Source organism: Oncorhynchus mykiss, chromosome 9 (assembly GCF_057628025.1).
Source record: "Oncorhynchus mykiss isolate SJ-2025 chromosome 9, ASM5762802v1, whole genome shotgun sequence".
NCBI classification, from domain to species: domain Eukaryota; kingdom Metazoa; phylum Chordata; class Actinopteri; order Salmoniformes; family Salmonidae; genus Oncorhynchus; species Oncorhynchus mykiss.
Window position 1 is genome coordinate 62141063 of NC_143030.1, and position 22491 is coordinate 62163553.

General features: G+C 41.6%; 1 protein-coding gene across 2 annotated transcripts in view; it reads right to left on the minus strand.

The window, feature by feature from the left end:
- LOC110532448 (chemokine-like protein TAFA-1) overlaps positions 1-15352 on the minus strand; it is a 47961-nt gene extending 32609 nt beyond the window's left edge. Inside the window, exons 1-2 of one of the 2 annotated variants that reach the window (XM_021616359.3) lie at positions 14848-15278; positions 12828-12978 (exon numbers count right to left, since the gene is read on the minus strand). In XM_021616359.3, coding sequence (XP_021472034.1) covers positions 12828-12975 — 148 coding nt within the window. In that variant the 5' untranslated portion in view covers positions 12976-12978; positions 14848-15278. Of the gene's footprint in view, positions 1-12827; positions 12979-14847 lie in introns of both variants that reach the window. The other variant, XM_021616358.3, reaches the window with a different exon arrangement.
- Positions 15353-22491: the final 7139 nt, after the last annotated feature.

Here is a 22491-nt window from a genome sequence, read left to right on the forward strand (position 1 = left end):
TCCCGTTTTAAGCGCAATATTTTGTCACGAAAAGATGCTCGACTATGCATATTATTGACGGTTTTTGAAAGAAAACACTCTGAAGTTTCAGAATCTGCAAATATATTGTCTGTGAGTGCCCCAGAACTCATTCTACAGGCGAAACCAAGATGAAACGTCAAACAGGAAATTAGCAGAATTTCTGAAGCTCTGTTTTCTAATGTCTCCTTATATGGCTGTGAATGCGACAGGAATAAGCTTAGACCTTCTGCCGTTTCCCCAAGATGTCGGCAGCATTGTGACGTATTTGTAGGCATATCATTGGAAGATTGACCATAAGAGACTACATTTTCCAAGTGTCCGCCTGGTGTCCTGCGTCGAAATTGGTGCGCAACGCCAGGTGCAATTATTTTTCCATTTGATAGAGAGGAGAAACCAGGCTTCCACGAACGATATATCATCGAAGAGATATGTGAAAAGCACCTTGAGGATTGATTCTAAACAACGTTTGCCATGTTTTCAGTCAATATTATGGAGTTAATTTGGAAAAAAGTTCGCGTTTTGAGGACTGAATTTTCGTTTTGTTTTGGTAGCCAAATGTGATGTACAAAACGGAGCTATTTCTAATACACAAAGAATCCTTTTGGAAAAACTGAGCATTTGCTATCTAACTGAGAGTCTCCTCATTGAAAACATCCAAAGTTCTTCAAAGGTAAATTATTTTATTTGAAGACTTCTTGTTTTTGTTGAAATGTTGCCTGCTGGATGCTAACGCTAATGCTAACGCTAAATGCTACGCTAGCTAGCTACTGTTACACAAATGATTGTTTTCCTATGGTTGAGAAGCATGTTTAGAAAATCTGAGATGACAGTGTTGTTTACAAAAGGCTAAGCTTGAGAGATGGCATATTTATTTCATTTCATTTGCGATTTTCATGAACAGTTAACGTTGCGTTATGGTAATGAGCTTGAGTCTGTATTCACGATCCCGGATCCGGGATGGGGAGATCAGAAAGGTTAAAAACATTTAGAACCAGGAACAGATATAGCCCTTGGTTCACTCCAGACCTGACTGCCCTTGACCAGCACAAAAACATCCTGTGGCGTACTGCATTAGCATCGAATAGCCCCCGCGATATGCAACTTTTCAGGGAAGTTAGGAACCAATGTACACAGGCAGTTAGGAAAGCAAAGGCTAACTTTTTCAAAAAGTAATTTGCATCCTGTAGCACAAACTCCAAAAAGTTATGGGACACTGTAAAGTCCATGGAGAATATTAGCACCTCCTCCCAGCCGCCCACTGCACTGAGGCTAGGAAACACTGTCACCACCGATAAATCCGTGATAATTGAGAATTTCAATAAGCATTTTCCATGGCTGGCCATGCTTTCCACCTGGATACCCCTACCCCGGTCAACAGCCCTGTACCCCCCACAGCAACTTGCCCAAGCCTCCCCATTTCTCCTTCACCCAAATCCAGACAGCTGATGTTCTGAAAGAGCTGCAAAATCTGGACCCTTACAAATCCGCCGGCCTAGATAATCTGGGTCCTCTCTTTCTAAAGTTATCCGCCAAAATTGTTGCAACCCCTATTACTAGCCTGTTCAACCTCTCTTTTGTATCGTCTGAGATCCCCAAAGATTGGAAAGCTGCCGCGGTCATCCCCCTCTTCAAAGGGGGAGACACTCTAGACCCAAACTACTACAGACCTATATCTATCCTACCCTGCCATTCTAAGGTCTTCGAAAGCCAAGTTAACAAACAGATCACCGACCATTTTGAATACCACTGTACCTTCTCCGCTCTGGTTTCTGAGTTGGTCATGGGTGCACCTCAGCCACACTGAGGTCCTAAACGATATCATAACCGCCATCGATAAGAGACAATACTGTGCAGTTGTATTCATCGACCTGGCCAAGGCTTTCAACTTTGTCAATCGCCACATTCTCATCGGCAGACTCAACAGCCTTGGTTTCTCAAATGACTGCCTCGCCTGGTTTACCAACTACTTCTCAGACAGAGTTTCAAATCGGATGGCCTGTTGTCCGGAGCTCTGGCAGTCTCTATTGAGGTGCCACAGGGTTCAATCCTCGGGTCGACTCTTTTCTCTGTATACATCAATGATGTCGCTCTTGCTGCTGGTGATTCTCTGATCCACCTCTACACAGACGACACCATTCTGTACACTTCTGGCCCTTCTTTGGACACTGTGTTAACTAACCTCCAGAAGAGCTTCAATGTCATACAACTCTCCTTCCGTGGCCTCCAACTGCTCTTAAATGCAAGTAAAACTAAATGCATGCTCTTCAACCAATTGCTGCCCACACCTGCCCGCCCGTCCAGCATCACTACTCTGGACGGTTCTGACTTAGAATATGTGGACAACTACAAATACCTAGGTGTCTGGTTGGACTGTAAACTCTCCTTCCAGATTCACATTAAGCTCACTGGTCACCATAGCAGCACCCACCCATAGCACGCGCTCCAGCAGGTATATTTCACTGGTCCCAAAAGCCAATTCCTCCTTCGGCCGCCTTTCCTTCCAGTTCTCTGCTGCCAATGACTGGAACGAACTGCAAAAATCACTGAAGCTGGAGACACATATCTCCCTCACTAGCTTTAAGCACCAGCTGTCAGAGCAGCTCACAGATCACTGCACCTGTACATAGCCCATCTGTAAAAAGACCATCCAACTACCTCATCCCCATACTGTTATTTTATTTATTTTGCTCCTTTGCACCCCAGTATCTGTACTTGCACACTCATCTTCTGCACATCTATCACTCCAGTGTTTAATTGATATATTGTAATTATTTTGCCACTATGGCCTATTTATTGCTTTACCTCCATTATCCTTCCTAATTTGCACACACTGTATATATACTTTTTCTATTGTATTATTGACTGTATGTTTGTTTATTACATGTGTAACTCTGTGTTGTTGTTTGTGTTGCACTGCTTGCTTTATCTTGGCCAAGTCGCAGTTGTAAAGGAGAAGTTGTTTTCAACTAGTCTACCTGGTTAAATAAAGGTGAAATAAAAAATGTTTAAAAATAATAAATTACCACAAATACTGCTGTCATTGGAAATAATTATTTGTTCTTAACTGACTTGCCTAGTTCAATAAAGGTTACATAAGTAATAAAAATTAATTAAAATGTATCAGATGAAATGGAAATACTACTTTATTGACTGGAAATTAGTCTAAGAAGGTACCTTAGCATAATGGCAGTGGTGTAAATACTTTGAAGTACTATTTAAGTAGTTTTTCTTAGTTTTGTGCTTTACTTCACTATTTATATTTTTGACAACCTTTACTTTTACTTCACTACATTACTACAGAAATTAATATACTTTTACTCCATAAATTGTCCCTGACACCCAAAAGTACTCGTTACATTCTGAATGCTTAGCAGCACAGGGAAATGGTTCAAATCACACACTTATCACATCCCTACTCCCTCTGATCTGACACATACTAAACACATACTTTAACTTTAGATACTTAAGTATATTTTAGTAATTTGATTTACGTTTGATACTTAAGTATATTTAAAACCAAATACTTTTATTCAAATAGTATTTTACTGGGTGACTTTCACTTTTCTCAGCCTCCAGTATTTATGCTGCAATAGTTTGTGTCAGGGGGCTGTTATATCTGGAGTATTTGTCCTGTCTTATCTGGTGTCTGTATGCTCCCTCTAATTCTCTCTTTTTCTCTTTCTCTCTTCTCTCGGAGGACCTGAGCCCTAGGACCATGCCTCAGGACTACCTGGCCTGAAGTCTCCTTGCTGTCCCCAGTCCACCTGGTCATGCTGCTGCTCCAGTTTCAACTGTTCTGCCTGCGGCTATGAAACCCTGACCTGTTCACCGTACATGCTACCTTGTCCCGGACCTGCTGCTTTCGACTCTCTCTGCCGCACCTGCTGTCTCTAACTCTGAATGATCGGCTATGAAAAGCCAACTGACATTTACTCCTGACATGCTGACCTGTTGCACCCTCTACAACCACTGTGATTATTATTATTTGACCCTGCTGGTCATCTATGAACGTTTGAACATCTTGGCAATGTACTGTTATAATCTCCACCCCTCAGAGCCTGGTTCCTCTCTAGGTTTCTTCCTAGGTTCCTGCCTTTCTAGGGAGTTTTTCCTAGCCACCGTGCTTCTACATCTGCATTGCTTGCTGTTTGGGGTTTTAGGCTGGGTTTCTGTACAGCACTTTGTGACATCGGCTGATGTAAAAAGGGCTTTATAAATACATTTGATTGATTTATTGATTCATTGACTTCAGTCATTTTCTATGAAGATATCTTTAATTTTACTCCAGTATGACAATTTAGTACTTTTTCCACCACTGCATAATGGAATTGTATGGAGAGTTGGTCCCCTGGGGTCACACTGTCATGTATGGAGAATATTGGGACAAAATAGGCTTGGCAGGCACCAGATGTAGTAGGCTCAGGCTGCATGCCACTTCCCATAGACACTGCAGGTAGGCTGGGATGAGACCTAGTGAAGGCATGGCTTCCTGGCTCAGAGGCAGACCTGAGATCAAATAATATTGGATTTATTTTTTCAAATATTGTACCTGTGCTTGATTAACCTTTCTTGTTGGAATGCAAAGTCTCAAAAGTGTGAACCTATAACACCTGGCGCTCCATGCAGACTGAATCAAACGCTCAAAGTATATGACAGATTTCAAATAGTATTTGAACCCAAGCCTCCTTAGAGGAGGTCTGAGGGGAGGATGAGCGACATGTAAGTCAAAAGAATGTGCCTGCAAGAGGCATTATATAAGGCTATTAAACTGTCACTGTCTAGAAGGATGTAACCTTTGTTTGCGACCGCTGAAAATCAATTTTTCATGTTTGTTTCTGGCGAGGAAGTAGCACTGTACTATGTCTCTCCTTTGTTAGAGAGCATGGGGAAATGTTTTTGCTCCTTTTTTTTCTCTCGCTCTCTTTGACAGAAAGATACACAATGAAAAACATGTAGCTTGCAAGCAACATTAAAATGGAATAGCCTACGTATAACCACTGCCCCTTACCTCTATATATTATATGTTGACGTGTGTGTCTGATTTCTATATCATTTGGGGTGTAATGTTTGGGTGTCTGTCAATTTAAGTACTTATTTGCACTGAGAATTCAAATGAACATACTGGGAGTCGAGAACACAAACCCGATGTTGATGTTTTTTCAGGGCAATTAGGAAAAAAACATTCAGCGAGTGAAGTTCAATCCAGTATTGTCTGAGTTCAAACCCTGCCAGTCGTAGTGTAGGTGAGAGGGAGTTGATGAGTGAGACCACCTCAGGCTTCTGTGTCCTCCTAATTCCTATTTGTTGTCTCTCTGTGGACACTCAGTGCCGCTTCTAGCCTTTTGGGGGCCCCAAGCGAGATTTGGCCGGGGCTAGCAATTACCTAGCAATCCCCACAAAATGTAGCTGCCATGGGCTAATTGAGGGACTGACATAACAAGTGGAAAACTGCTGATGCACTATCAAATTTCGAAATTGCACCTCGTGTATTCTACTTTTCTAACTCTCAACAGTAAGTTGAGACCTTGACTGAGTTCCTTTTTTTGTGTGTGGGGGGTTGGGCCCCCCTAGAGTGTGTGGGGCCCTACACGCAGCGCCTAGTCTGCTTATAGGAAGAGACGGCTCTGTTGACACCTTCAGATGGAACTGAGATTCAGGCCAACCACTCAATAGAATTCTTACCATTTAAAAACAAATCTTTCCTCCTATTTGAAGATAATACAAAATTACAATACAATCACTCCAGATTATTTTAAGATAGCATTATGTTTCCCTCTTCTCTATATACATTACTCTTAAGTGCACACACACCACATGGGAAAATGGACTGTCTGACAGATAGCATTAAGCATTTAAAAGTCCCTGTCAACACACCCCTTTCATACACTTAAATACTATATAACCTTATCATTTATATAATCATATCACTACAGATTAATTGTAGGTGGCATTGCTTGTTTGTTTTGAGCAACATGGTTCAGTTTGTAAAGTAAGTTCAAATCATGGGACAAAGCCTTATGTATGAGTTAAAGTGTATGAGTTCTAGAGATAATGTGTGATCAGAAAAACACAAAACTTTGTAACAGTGGCAAGAGTGCTTTACGTTTGAGTGCTCTAGTGTGTTTCCTGTGATCCCTGTTGGGGGTGGATGGTGGCATGTCAACTCAGGACCCTAAAAACAAAGCCGACGCCCCTTTTGCATGCACGACAACCACAATCTGTTCCTGCTGCTGTTCACGCTCATTGCACGGAATAAATAAGGCACCTTGTGAATCATGCAACCCGTAGCTCGGCAAACTGCACTGTCCGTCTTCACCAGAGGAGCGTAAAACAGCCCACAGCACGTCTGAGAGTGAAGCTCCGGCTGCTGCTGCATCCTATAAGTACAGCTGAAGGGTGGAGAGGAGTACACTACCTCCTCCTGATTCACTGGACATACATAATCAGCTATTCAGGAATCCTACCTCCAGCTAGAGTTAGTGCGTGCTGGGCCTGGGACACTGGAACCCTTGGGATGCTTTGTGTTGTTTTTGCAATACATTTAAAATTGGCTCAAGGCAATTATACACATAGACCTACCTTTGTTCAAGGCTTTCAAAATCAATGTCAGTTGTTTGGAATAAAGCGTTGTTCATGTTCATATTGGACCATGTGAGTTGCATTTAGCCGTAATCAGCATATTAAAACCTTTCATTGCACTATGCCTACCATTTATCCTGTTTAGAGAACCTGTTTACCTCTACAGCCCAACACTTTTCATTGGCAAGGAAAAAACTGATCTCCAGCCCCTTGTGATCTCAATTTCCTGTGGTAGTACCAGTCACTGAGAATTTAAGGCATGTCACCAGCTTCAATGATTGGCCCAACGGTCCACAGCCAATGTCCTTTCTGCCACCAATTCATGACCCGTCAACCCCAATACTGCTACCAATCCAACAGCCACACAACACACAACGCAGAACAAATGCCCTGATGTCACAGTCAATCCAGGCATCCCATTCTGCTCTCATAATACTGGCATCCCATTTATCCTGGCATGAGGACAAGACAAATTATGGTATTCAGGAATAACAAGGTTTTTACTCTTTCCCCTGATCCAGAAAATTAACGATTGTATGCTTTCTACAAGATTAACTAACCACTATTCATATTTTTGGGTGAATTTGAAATCTCTCTCAAATCCTTGTCGGAAATGTGTGTTTGTCGAGTGTATTGTCTTTACAGCTGTATGCCAACATCCCAAGTGATTGATTCTTCAGTGGGAGAATGTAATTATGGGCTGTACCATCACAAAGCTCCTAGAACAGCAGCACTGATGTCTCAGAGGAGATTTCATAAGGCCATTACTCGATAGCTGGGAATCTCGAGCTCAGAAAACATGTTCCCCTTCATTGTTGTTTAGAAATGTTTATGGGACAGACACACAACTGAAACATTCAGCATTACAGTCCTATATTAGTCCCATCTAATGTGTGTATCTATTTTTAAACATTTTTTTATTTCACCTTTATTTAACCAGGTAGGCAAGTTGAGAACAAGTTCTCATTTACAATTGCGACCTGGCCAAGATAGAGCAAAGCAGTTCGACACATGCAACAACACAGAGTTACACATGGAGAAAAACAAACATGCAGTCAATAATACAGTAGAAAAATAAGTCTATGCATTGTGTATCTGTGTACAAGGCCATCGCATTAAATTGGGTTTTGTGTAGTTTTAAATAACACTCTCTGTAGTTTTAAATGGCTTCTGTATAGTTTTTAATGGTGCCCTGTTTAGTTTTAAATGGCACTCTGTGTAGTTTTAAATGGTGCTCTGTGTAGTTTTAAATGGTGCTCTGTGTAGTTTTAAATGGTGCCGTGTTTAGTTTTAAATGGCGCTCTGTGTAGGTTTAAATGACGCTCTGTTAAGTTTTAAATGGTGCTCTGTGTAGGTTTAAATGGCGCTCTGTTAAGTTTTAAATGGTGCTCTGTGTAGGTTTAAATGGCGCTGTTTAGTTTTAAATGGCGCTCTGTGTAGGTTTAAATGGCGCTCTGTGTAGGTTTAAATTGCCCTCTGTGTAGGTTTAAATGGTGCTCTGTGTAGGTTTAAATGGCGCTCTGTGTAGGTTTAAATGGCGCTCTGTGTAGTTTTAAATGGTGCTCTGTGTAGTTTTAAATGGTGCTGTGTTTAGGTTTAAATGGCGCTCTGTGTAGGTTTAAATGGCGCTCTGTGTAGGTTTAAATGGCGCTCTGTGTAGGTTTAAATGGCGCTCTGTGTAGGTTTAAATGGCGCTTTGTGTAGGTTTACATGGCGCTCTGTGTAGGTTTAAATGGTGCTCTGTGTAGTTTTAAATGGTGCCGTGTTTAGTTTTAAATGGCGCTCTGTGTAGGTTTAAATGGCGCTCTGTATAGTTTTAAATGGTGCAGTGATTAGTTTTAAATGGCACCCTGTGTAGTTTTAAATGGCGTTCTGTTTAGTTTTTACTCTCAAGGACTAGAGCTACAGTGCCTTGCAAAAGTATTCATCCCCCTTGACGTTCTTCCTATTTTGTTGCATTACAACCTGTAATTTAAATGTATTTTTATTTGGATTGCATGTAATGGACATACACAAAATAGTCCAAATTGGTGAAGTGAAATGAAAAAAAATAACTTGTTTAAAAATATAGATAAAAAAATAAAAAAGCTGAAAAGTGGTGCGTGCATATGTATTCACCCCCTGTTCTGAAAGGCCCCAGAATCTGCACCATCAAGCAAGCGGCACCATGAAGACCAAGGAGCTCTCCAAACAGGTCAGGGACAAAGTTGTAGAGAAGTACAGATCAGGGTTGGGTTATAAAAAAATATCAGGAACTTTGAACATCCTACGGAGCACCATTAAATCCATTATAAAATAATCAAAAGAATATGGCACCACAACAAACCTGCCAAGAGAGGGCCACCCACCAAAACTCATGGACCAGGCAAGGAGGGCATTAATCAGAGAGGCAACAAAGAGACCAAAGATAATCCTGAAGGCGCTGCAAAGCTCCGTAGCGGAGATTTGAGTATCTGTCCATAGGACCGTTTTAAGCAGTACACTCCACAGAGCTGGACTTTACGGAAGAGTGGCCAGAAAAAAACATTGATTAGAGAAAAAATAAGCAAACACGTTGGTGTTAGCCAAAAGGCATGTGGGAGACTCCCCAAACATATGGAAGAAGGTACTCTGGTCAAACGAGACTAAAATTTCGCTTTTTGGCCGTCAAGGAAAACACTGGCGCAAACCCAACACCACCCATCACCACGAGAACACCATCCCCACAGTGAAGCATGGTGGTGGCAGCATCATGCTGTGGGGATGTTTTTCATCAGCAGGGACTGGGAAACTGGTCAGAATTGAAGGAATGATGGATGGTACTAAATACAGGAAAATTATTGAGGGAAACCAGTTTCAGTCTTCCAGAGATTTGAGACTGGGACGGAGGTTCACCTTCCAGCAGGACAATGACCCTAAGCATACTGCTAAAGCAACACTTGAGTGGTTTAAGGGGAAACATTTAAATGTCTTGGAATGTCCTGGTCAAAGCCCAGACCGTAATCCAATTAAGAATCTGTGGTATGACTTAAAGATTGCTGTACACCAGCGGAACCTATCCAACTTGAAGGAGCTGGAGCAGTTTTGCCTTGAAGAATGGGCAAAAATCCCAGTGGCTAGATGTGCCAAGCTTATAGAGACATACCCCAAGAGACTTGCGGCTGTAATTGCTGCAAAAGACAGCTCGACAAAGTATTGACTTTGGGGTGGTGAATAGTTATGCACATTCAAGTTTTCAGTTTTTTTTGTCTTATTTCTTGCTAGTTTCACAAGAAAAAATATTTTGCATCTTCAAAGTGGTAGGCATGTTGTGTAAATCAAATGATACAAACCTCCAAAAAATGCATTTTAATTCCAGGTTGTAAGGCAACAAATTAGGAAAAGTACCAAGGGGGATGAATACCTTCGCAAGCCACTGTACTAACATGACATCCATGTTGGGTTACTCCTCCGTCATTGCTTTATGATTGGACCAGCTAGGCCAGTTAGCTGTTTTCAGTACCGGCGCAATCAATCTTTTCAGGAAAGCCTATGATCAGGGACGTCTAAACAACAAAGACTCACGAGAGAGCAGTAACTCCAATCAGGCTCACAGCTTTCTCCAAATAAATCTCACTAATGTTGAGATTTGACATGGAAAAGAACAGAACCCAATAAGCATTTAGTCTACTGTATGTTGTGCTGACATTACATTCACCAAAGACAAAACATATAATTAACACACAAACGGTACTTTTAGTAGTCTAAAAATACAGTAGGAGGATGTATTTGGTTGGGCTGCATTTGTCCACATGTTATAATGCCCTGGTATTTGGTTGGGCTGCATTTGTTCACATGTTATAATGCCCTGGCATTTGGTTGGGCTGCATTTGTCCACATGTTACAATGCCCTGGCATTTGGTTGGGCTGCATTTGTCCACATGTTATAAGGCCCTGGGATTTGGTTGGGCTGCATTTGTCCACATGTTATTATACCCTGGTATTTGGTTGGGCTGCATTTGTTCACATGTTATAATGCCCTGGCATTTGGTTGGGCTGCATTTGTCCACATGTTACAATGCCCTGGCATTTGGTTGGGCTGCATTTGTCCACATGTTACAATGCCCTGGGATTTGGTTGGGCTGCATTTGTCCACATGTTATAAGGCCCTGGCATTTGGTTGGGCTGCATTTGTCCACATGTTATAAGGCCCTGGGATTTGGTTGGGCTGCATTTGTCCACATGTTATTATACCCTGGGATTTGGTTGGGCTGCATTTGTCCACATGTTATTATACCCTGGGATTTGGTTGGGCTGCATTTGTCCACATGTTATAAGGCCCTGGGATTTGGTTGGGCTGCATTTGTCCACATGTTATTATACCCTGGGATTTGGTTGGGCTGCATTTGTCCACATGTTATTATACCCTGGGTTTTGGTTGGGCTGCATTTGTCCACATGTTAATATACCCTGGGATTTGGTTGGGCTGCATTTGTCCACATGTTATTATACCCTGGGTTTTGGTTGGGCTGCATTTGTCCACATGTTATAAGGCCCTGGGATTTGGTTGGGCTGCATTTGTCCACATTTGATAGCACATACTATATTATACTCACGTGTGACTGAGCGATGAAACAAAGGTGGTGTAGCGAGAATTACTGTCCTGACACTGACATCAAATGTTGAATACAAGAAGCAGTTGACCTGCTTTACCACTACTAAGGTGTTGGAAATAGAACAGCCACTGAGGAGTGCTGCACGCTCAGTTAAAAGCACTGGCACAGCTCTCTTTGCAAAGCCTTGACAAGATTCACTATGCAGCTTTTGAATGATTCTCTCCTATGTATACTTCCATTCACAATATCCATTACTTAGGCTTCCTGAAAACAAAAGTACCGCTGGTCCAATTTCAATTCAGCACAATTTCATCGAGATTGTAATCACCCGAACCAAAAGGAGGAGAATCGTTTGTTGGTAAATTAACTCATATATCAGCATGAGAGTTATTGGGGCTGAGGTGGACCCAAGAGTAAATATTTCCGCCAGATCCTGCAAACTGTAGCTCAAAATGAATAAACACACAGTCTTGCCACGTTGGTTTGGACTTTTGAAGCAAACCCTCTGTACACAAAAGACAAATGTAACACAGTGCAATGTGCATGCTAGATAGCTAATGGGTGATTAGTCCTAGCTAATTAGCCTGTCATCCATTAGAAAATAATGGCTTTGTCAAAAGAAGCCCCCAGTGACACCACACACACCATAACCTTTTCTAAAGTGGTTAACAGGTTGAAGTTTATTGGGATGTCTTGTCCTGGAGGCAGAACGTAGCGACTTCAGCTAGATGGGCCAGCTGCAAAGTGAAAATTGGCTAAATTGTAAGAATGTATGACAACAGAAGTTTACTTTTTGGCCTTAATTTAAGGTCAGGGTTAGGTATTAGGGTTACCAATGTGGTTAAGGTTAGGGTTAAGGTTAGGGTTAAAGTTAGGGTTAAAATCAGATTGTATGACTTAGTGGCTATGCCAGCTAGTGACCACTCTGCAGAGCTGTCACGACTCCTACCGAAGGTGGCTCCCCTTCCTGTTCGGGTTGCGCTCGGCGGTCGTCGTCACCGGCCTACTAGCTGCCACTGATCCTTTTTTCCTCCCCCTCCTTGTCTGTTTATTAGTTACACCTGCGTTTAATTAGGTTTATTGGTGGGGCTTTATTATCCAGCCGGCCCGCCTACTGAGTGTGCGGGATTATTCTCTGTGTACATTTTGTGCACGACTGTAGGACATGGTTGTCCATGTATGTGTGTATTTTCTGGACTGTTTAGTTCCCCGTGTTTTGGGACATTTGTTTGGGTTGGCGTCGGTTTCACCTGTGTGGTGAATTAAAAGTATTGCTACCCTGAATTCTCTGTTTCCTGCGCCTGAATTCTTCCTCCACTACACTCCGGGCATTACAAGAGCTCCCTCCAGAACAAGATTCATGACGAAATACATTAACCTGCAAGAGGTTAGGGAAAGTTGGTCATTTTTTTCAGTGACTATTTACAAAGAACACACAAAGTTCTAAATAGAATATACGTATATTGCCCAAGCCCTCCTCCCTATCTTGTTTTGTTCCAGTAAATAACCATTACTCTGTAGTGCAAATATCCATACAAAGGCTATAAAAAGGGACAAAACCTTTTGCAATGTTCCATTAGACCTACATTTACACAGCTCAAAAGTGGAACAAAGCAGAGGTAGAAGTGGAGGAGGGTGTTGTTGATGACTCACCAATCATGTGAATGGAAGTCCTTCCAGGCCGTGTCACATGGTGCGGCTGTAGCTGTATGGTCTCATAGAAGGTGGCCTGGCAGAGCTGGATGGCTGTCCCACTGACCCAGAGGACCAGGCAAAGCAGCCAGGACATGACAGCACACATCTGCTATAGCGGGGTGGGGGGGCACAGTCAAAGGTCATCATGTCACACACAGAAACACACACGCAAGCACAGATGCCCTCATGACCAAATGAAAGCACACACGCGCGCACGCACACACACAGAAACACACAAAACCATGTCCTGGCACATTGACCCAATGAACTTCCACATAAACCTCATAATAAACAGTGTATCACTCAGCGTGATAATCAACTGCTCGTTTGTGATCTTTTTATTCCTGCCCTATTTTGTCCCTGAGCCACAGCGCAGCAGAAAATGTGGAATGGTCCCTGGAGACTTATTCCATGCAGCTGAGATTTCCCCTGACAGGCTGAATCCCCCTCTTCAACCTGACTATCTCTTCTTGCCTGCCTTTAAACCAAAATTAGAAATAAAAAAGAAGATTGCTCTCCTGGTTCACAGGCAGTTAGCTGCCATCTCTTTTCTATGGGTGTCTTTTGGATGTCACAAGGTTGTGAAAGTGATAGAACCATAATGGGAATCAACAATCATGTAATGTCTCTCACAAAGCTGTTTAGATAAGGGGCTTCAAGACACATACAGATCCCAGGTTAAGGTTAGGGTTGGGTTGAGAATGATTCAATATTGTAAATAATTGCCTCTGTAAAAATATATTGACATCAACAAACATGGTGATAGCATTACATTGTGATTGTATTCAACAGATTACAAAATTATTCATTTTTAGTGAAGCTTGTGAAAGAGAAAATAGCTTTTGGGCAGGTGCCTTTGTCATGTAGTACAATTTTTTATTAGATTCAGTTTCAGTGTTGTTTTTTTCTCAGTTATAATCTAAATAATTACCACTGTCAACATATCTTTACATCAACAAACTAGAGGTGTTGCCTGCAAGCAGTGTTTCGGTTCAACACATTACAAAATGTGAATTTTTTGTCAGGGAACATGTCAAAGGAAAATCTGCTTTTATGCAGGTGGCTTTAATAGGTAATGAGATTTTGTATTAGATTAGGTTTTAGATATTTTTGTTGAATGTAGCCTACTGTGTCTATGTGAAATTTGAGTAGAGTGTGCTTCCGCCTTGGATTGGCTTTCAATGATAGTGCTTCAGAGAAAAAATGTAGCTGGCCTTTTGTTATTCATTCCACAGATCCTACAGTATAGATATAGGATCTTCATTTGAGCCAGTTTGCTACAGTAACAGGAAATTGAATTATTATGTGGATTATAATTAATGAACATTTTTGTAGGGGTTGTTACATTTTTCGTAAGTGAAAATCAACCGGCTGAAATGTCTAAATTCAAATTAAAAACTTCATAAGTCTTTTTAAACCTTAAATACATTACAAGTGTTACATTTCCTACATTGCAGGAGAAACAACAGGGTGATCACATTAAGATCCTATCGTAGTTCAGCCTAGATATTACAGTCTCTGTTTTCCCTGTTTAAAGGACTTTACGTCTGTAAAAAGGTGGCATAGTCTGCAAAACACAGTACATGTATTTTCTTTCTAATGCACTATCGATGTTCTCATATGTGTTCATGTACAGTAAAGTACTGTACATAACACAATTGGCCCAGAACATTTCCAAAAACTGTCAGTACATTTGATAGTTCAAACATTATGTGTTTCAACAGACTGGATGTAACCTTTGGAATAAATCAGCCTTGGAATAAAAGAGGAACATGAAATCCACAAGATTATGCAAACAGTAAATATTGTAAAAGTAATGTTACTACAAATTGCAAGCAAATGTATGTCATAAAAACAGAGCAGATTTTATGAAACGGTCTCCATATTTGTTCATGTAAAGTCCCTTGGGTACAGTTTTATTTATACTTCCATCGAAACACTTAAACATCTCTCCTTCTTTATACAGTAAATCTCCTACCTGAGTAAAGATCCTGGTAATCCTGGTAGAGTAAATAATTATTCTATCACATTATCTTAAATCCATCCATCCCAAAGCTGATGTGAATCCCCCCACAACTTTATCCTTGATTTAGGTGTCGAGACTCCCAAACTCCTCTGACACTTCACGGCTTGCCCTTCTTCACTTTGTCTGAGGACGACCAACAATGAGCACAGAGACTGAAACAGATTTAGAGCCTTGCCATTTCCTCCTTTGAAATATCACTGTATTCCCTCGAGGAGACCCTGGCACTGACACAGAATAGATTTGCCTCTTTGCGTTTACAGGCACATACAGAGTGATCCTTAATTAACTGCTGTAGAATCTCCCCTCTCGCTCTCTCTTTCTCTCTTTCGCTTTCTCTCTCGCTCTGTCCGTCTGCGTCCTCCTCCCATTGACAGGCAGTCTCTGAGCACACGTTCTAGCTCTGTCCCCCTCAGCGAGCACTAAGTAATGACTGTTCCTCTACAGCCTGCCTGAGTGTAAAGACTATCAGGTCTTAAAGCAAGATTGCCCCAGTATCACACTGAAACGGCAAGGTACCTTATGGTCAGTCCTGATTATCAGCCTCTTACCATTGGAAATCAACACAGGTGGTCTCACATAGGAACACCCACTTTAGAACACCTTTAGAACACTTACATAGATTATATTTACCTAGTACATCTTACACACATTTTTTTATGCACTTCTCCCCACAGCATAACATGGTAATATGACACGCAAGTGGGTGCAATCAAACCAGGCTACATTTCATGTAGGGCAATTCCATGCAAAGAGAGTGATGCTGAGACTCAGATTTTCACTTTAAATGTATGTTAAAAAAAAGTAAAACAACGATTGAAAAGTTAAACAAACCATAAAACTCTATGCACATGGGCTACTTTTGACAATTTCCACTGACTATTTTACCAAAACATATTTCCTTGAAGAACGGTGCAGATGCAACGTTGTGCTGTGCCGGTTTGTGCTGTTGTTGTGCCGTCATTTTGTCACCAAACTTTGCATCTGCATAGTTGGCTGTTTTGTTTAACTTTGTAATCATTGGTTTTTGTTTGGCATTCATTTTGTGAAAAATCTAAGTCTCAGTATCACTCTGTTACCATCTAATTGCCCTGTACATTTCATATGCTTGATCCTCTTCATGGTGACTGCAGATAATATATATTCATAACCAAATCGCCACTCATTAGTAATAAGAAGTTTAAAGAAGAGAGCTGAAATCAACCTTCTGGTGAAGGATCATTAATCCTAGGCTGTTCATAAACTGGACGGCAGAGAGGGATATTCAAATAGTCAAGTTCATCAGTCAAGTGATGGTTTAATGGCTACCATAGGAAATAAGGGAGAGGTAAGTGCCATTACAAGGAGTAAGTCAGCCCTGATCAGTATGTGTGGAAGACAATAAAGCTGAGAGAGGCTGTCCTCCCTCCTCTATACCCACGGTATGACTGAAAGCCAGCTCCACTCCTCCACTGCATTGTTTCAAATCTTTATCACTGGTATACAGAACACGCCCCCGGCCCTGAAATCACACTGCTCTAAAAGTGGTGAAAACATTTTCGGCTTGATTGGAAAGGTGAGGTTCATTCCCATGGAGGCCAAGGAGTGAATAAAAACATGGAGCAAGAGGAGAAAGTGTGACACACTCCTCTCAGGGGTTATGGGCATAATGTCACTTTGAATGAGCGTCTCTGCTGCGAGGCTATGTAATAATCAACACTCTGATGGGGATGGAGGATACACGATGTGAAGAAGAGGATAACAGAGAAACAAACAGAGACAACTTAAATATCTTGGAGCAGAATCAGAGTTAGACAATCATTCCCAGCCTCAGACATCTTCAGCATGCAGCCCACAACAGGGCTGTTTTAACATTGAATGAATGAGATTTGTCTTTGACAGCGTTAGGAGCGAGCGATATGCTTCAAAGCTCCATTGGATTAAGCTACTTTGTCAAAGCAGTGCAAAAATGCAAGGATCTCATTGAAAAACAATAAGTCCTGGCATCAACCAAGCACACGTTAAGTTTCTGCAGATCTGAATGCTCAGTCTCCAGGCTAGTAAATTCTCTAGTCTCCGAGGGGCTATTATTTTTCTTTATTGTGACTATATGACTTATATGACTATATCTTTATGACATACAGGTAACTTGCAAAATAAAGGAAACACCAACATAAAATGCCAGAACAGCTTAAATGCATCTTGGCATAGATTTTACAAGGGTCTGGAACTCTATTGGAGGGATGTGACACCCCTCTTCCATAATTTGGGGGTGGTAAACAGTCTCAGGCGCCGCTGCAGAATTTCTCATAAGTGTTGAATTGGGTTGAGATCTGGTGACTGAGACACACACACACACACATTTTAAACCCCCTATGAGACCCCTCTTGCAAAGTCACTGAGATCTCTTCTTCTAGCCATGATAGCCAAAATAATGGGCAACTGGACATTTTTATACAGTGCCTTGCGAAAGTATTCGGCCCCCTTGAACTTTGCGACCTTTTGCCACATTTCAGGCTTCAAACATAAAGATATAAAACTGTATTTTTTTGTGAAGAATCAACAACAAGTGGGACACAATCATGAAGTGGAACGACATTTATTGGATATTTCAAACTTTTTTAACAAATCAAAAACTGAAAAATTGGGCGTGCAAAATTATTCAGCCTCTTTACTTTCAGTGCAGCAAACTCTCTCCAGAAGTTCAGTGAGGATCTCTGAATGATCCAATGTTGACCTAAATGACTAATGATGATAAATACAATCCACCTGTGTGTAATCAAGTCTCCGTATAAATGCACCTGCACTGTGATAGTCTCAGAGGTCCGTTAAAAGCGCAGAGAGCATCATGAAGAACAAGGAACACACCAGGCAGGTCCGAGATACTGTTGTGAAGAAGTTTAAAGCCGGATTTGGATACAAAAAGATTTCCCAAGCTTTAAACATCCCAAGGAGCACTGTGCAAGCGATAATATTGAAATGGAAGGAGTATCAGACCACTGCAAATCTACCAAGACCTGGCCGTCCCTCTAAACTTTCAGCTCATACAAGGAGAAGACTGATCAGAGATGCAGCCAAGAGGCCCATGATCACTCTGGATGAACTGCAGAGATCTACAGCTGAGGTGGGAGACTCTGTCCATAGGACAACAATCAGTCGTTTATTGCACAAATCTGGCCTTTATGGAAGAGTGGCAAGAAGAAAGCCATTTCTTAAAGATATCCATAAAAAGTGTTGTTTAAAGTTTGCCACAAGCCACCTGGGAGACACACCAAACATGTGGAAGAAGGTGCTCTGGTCAGATGAAACCAAAATTGAACTTTTTGGCAACAATGCAAAACGTTATGTTTGGCGTAAAAGCAACACAGCTGAACACACCATCCCCACTGTCAAACATGGTGGTGGCAGCATCATGGTTTGGGCCTGCTTTTCTTCAGCAGGGACAGGGAAGATGGTTAAAATTGATGGGAAGATGGATGGAGCCAAATACAGGACCATTCTGGAAGAAAACCTGATGGAGTCTGCAAAAGACCTGAGACTGGGACGGAGATTTGTCTTCCAACAAGACAATGATCCAAAACATAAAGCAAAATCTACAATGGAATGGTTCAAAAATAAACATATCCAGGTGTTAGAATGGCCAAGTCAAAGTCCAGACCTGAATCCAATCGAGAATCTGTGGAAAGAACTGAAAACTGCTGTTCACAAATGCTCTCCATCCAACCTCACTGAGCTCGAGCTGTTTTGCAAGGAGGAATGGGAAAAGATTTCAGTCTCTCGATGTGCAAAACTGATAGAGACATACCTCAAGCGACTTACAGCTGTAATCGCAGCAAAAGGTGGCGCTACAAAGTATTAACTTAACGGGGCTGAATAATTTTGCACGCCCAATTTTTCAGTTTTTGATTTGTTAAAAAAGTTTGAAATATCCCATACATGTCGTTCCACTTCATGATTGTGTCCCACTTGTTGTTGATTCTTCACAAAAAAATACAGTTTTATATCTTTATGTTTGAAGCCTGAAATGTGGCAAAAGGTCGCAAAGTTCAAGGGGGCCGAATACTTTCGCAAGGCACTGTACATGCCCTTAAGCATTATGGGATGTTAATTGCTTAATTAACTCAGGAACCACACCTGTGTGGAAGCACCTGCTTTAATTATACTTTGTGTCCCATTTACTCAAGTGTTTCCATTATTTTGGCAGTTACCTCTATCTCAAAACCTCTCCGTGAGATGGTGGCAGTAATGCACGTGGGTCTAAAGTGAACAGTGCATATACAGTGATGCAATTGTGAGCTGCAGGAATGTCTACTGCTGTCGTGAGTGACCAAAATTCTGAAAGGTTTTGGTGTTCCAAAAACCGCACATGACATTTGGAAATGATATTAATGCTGACATTGACAATTACTCCTGAAGGCTCATTGTTTAAAGACTTCATGGAGTGTGTCAAAATTCTTAATTATACCAGTATTGTAGTTAATTCAGAACAATACAACATGTCGAACCTACTACAAAGAGTTCATAGTAGGAAAGCTTGATATCTTTACACTGAAATAAAACACTTTAACGATTGTAAATCTTCTCACCATTAAATGTATTGCTATTCCACATGTGTAGCTCAGTGAGGGGTATAGCCGTGACTGAACAGCTCCAGTTTCAGCACCATAGACAGGTCTACTCACTACAGCATTATCAAGATGCTCTAGTTTAGTTCCATGGACAGCTCTGTTCACTGCATCACAGTGAAGAAACCCAATTTCAGCAACCTGGACAGCTACAGCCCCAATCACTACAGCACCATGCTGGCAAAGGACAGCGCTTTGTCACTCAACATACCTGTATAGCATTAATAATCAACACAGCTGCAAGGCATTCTCTAATCAACACAGTGGCATGACTGTTCCACACCAGTGGTGCAGGTGGAAGGACACAACCACAGCGTGCCAGCAGAACCACTAATTGTGTTTTAGGTCCCTCAGAAGGATAACTTATTTGAACACTTCCGGAGAAGCCAAGACACTGCCTTAGTAAGGGAAGCCAAACGGGTAGGATCTTCAACCACCACTTGCCTGAGGGCTCTGTGAACTTGTTTTTTTTTTAGTCTTGGTTGTGTGCTTTACTCATTGTCACTTGTGTATTCAGGCACACCCAACTTTTCCCAACCTCATGGTGTGTGTTTTGTTTTTGCAACAGGAATGGGCATTCATTTCTCTGTCTTTCCCAAGACAGATGGAGGGGGTTCGATTAACCCTGCCCCGGGTACCCGTGTAGGCGCGTTTGCATCAGCTGAAAGTTGATTGCATTCGATTTGGAACCGGGCTGCCTCCCGTGTGTGAAACAGGTGCCCAAGGTGAAGTCCGCTCAAAACAGAAGTGGTGCAATTAAGTACGATTAGGATTCAATGTTTTCCCATGCAAAATGCTTTATCTGCCTTCCAAATGTAAAATATAGTTAGAACATTTATTTTATGGAAAAGAGATGTTTCTGGACGATGCACCATACTGCCTTGTTGACAAAATGTCAGATTGCTGTTCCATTTGAGAAGGGAGCTCCACCCTCCCTGCTTTCGCCTGATGATGTAACGGGCCATATGCCGGTTCCCCGCGGCTTAGCATAATCGAATCTGCCCATGGAGACAGACAGATACGGATTCAGAGATGAAAACAGAGATGGAGACAGACACCGAGACGGACACAGACATGTTTGCAGTCTTGAGCTGTGAATGTGCCGGCCACCTTACCAGGCTCTGCTATTCATAATCTAATGATCATTTCCTCAACTGACATTAATAAAGAGTATCATTTAAAAGCTGTTTTAATGTTGAGAAAAGGCTTTTTAAAGAGGGGAAAAGCCTTTCCTTTATTGTTTGATCTAAATGCATTTTCTCAGAGGCATATCAATCACCAGTGCCAATAAACCACAAGACAGCATGAGACGATGAGTGATTCTTTTCAACTTCCAATCATTAGCATTTTCATTGAGTGATTCTGTTTTAAGCAGCAATCGTGGCTTGTTTCTTAGGTCAATGGCAAACAGTTAGGGGCTGGTCCATCTACATGAGCCCTCTTGCGGGTTCAGCCAAGTAAGAAATATGATTATCTTTAAAGGGAGACCTAGTCTAAAAGTCTGAAAGCCAGGGCCTTGTATCTTATATTGTGGTGTGCTGATGTTGGGTAGGATCCCATCAAACCACTATTAGAATAATTTGTCTCGATCTGAGGAAGCTGGGTATTTTTAAATGTATTGCCTTCTCGTGTTTAATGGAAATTGAGTGTGGCCACATTTTACACCTGATGATCTTAACATTTAATAGATTTTTGTTATGGATGACAGTGAGACACAGATGTAATCTTTCCCCCAGCAAACACTTCATTAACTTACCAGGCACAAACTTCACTATTCTTACCCCGACGTGATTTCAGTTGGAAACAGACACAGAAGTTTAAAGGGGAACTGCACCTGCTGATTTGGCCTTGTTTTTTGGCTTGCTCCTCAAGAAATGCTCGTGGCCATGACAGAAACCAAACGTGAGTTGGCTTGGAGGTGATATGATGTGGGTGTTTCTTGGGTGTGTCCTTGCCACCACCAAGACACACCCATCTGTCAGAACTTTGCCCGCAGCTGTTTTCCCGTTCTCAATCACAACAAACAAACCTCCTGCAGGTTGAGTTCAATTTTCAACAGGCAGATAGATGTATGGTGAGATGCCGGAGGAAGCTTTGAATAGGTCAGTAGCCTACAGAGTAATATGAGATTGCTGAATTTATTTAGATATTCTAAACAAAGTGTTTTGATAAATGTCAAATGTAGTAACAGATCCTTATTGTAACAGCTGTTGAATGAAGAAGGAGTGGACCAAAGCGCAGCGTGGTACGTGTTTATGATGTTTATTAAAATCTGAACATTAGAACAAAAATAACAAAGTTGAACAAAATGAAACAGTTCTGTCTGGTGCAGACACAAAACAGAAAACAACAGTGGGAAAAGGCTACCTAAGTATGGTTCCCAATCAGAGACAACGATAGACAGCTGTCCCTGATTGAGAACCACACCCGGCCAAAACAAAGAAATACAAAACATAGAAAAATGAACATAGAATGCCCACCCAAATCACACCCTGACCAAACCAAAATAGAGACATAAAAAGCTCTCTAAGGTCAGGGCGTGACACATATAGAATAAACAACCCTTTACATAATACCATAGCATCAGTGTTCTGCTAATGTAACAATGTGCACCTTTCACCTTTCATTGTCATTCCTAGCCGATACAGATACTGTGCACATCAATATTTTGTCTGGTGGTAATGGGGCTACACTGGCAAACATGTTAGAGTGGTCATACCTTCCTGTGTAGTGTCCTGTATACAACAGGAGTTCCCTGATTCTGGTGCAGAATACACAGGGTTTCCCACTCCCCATATTGACTGGCACCATTGAATTCAATAATAAAAAAAGACAATTTAAGTAAAAGTTCTGTCTAGTAAAATTGGAATGCCACGTGCTAGGTCGCTCACAAATTTAGAGATATCAATATCAAGCCTGTTAGTCTGGAGTTCATCACAGCATCTTGCAAGTCTCCAAATGCTGGCTCCATAGATGCATCTGTGAACACATACAC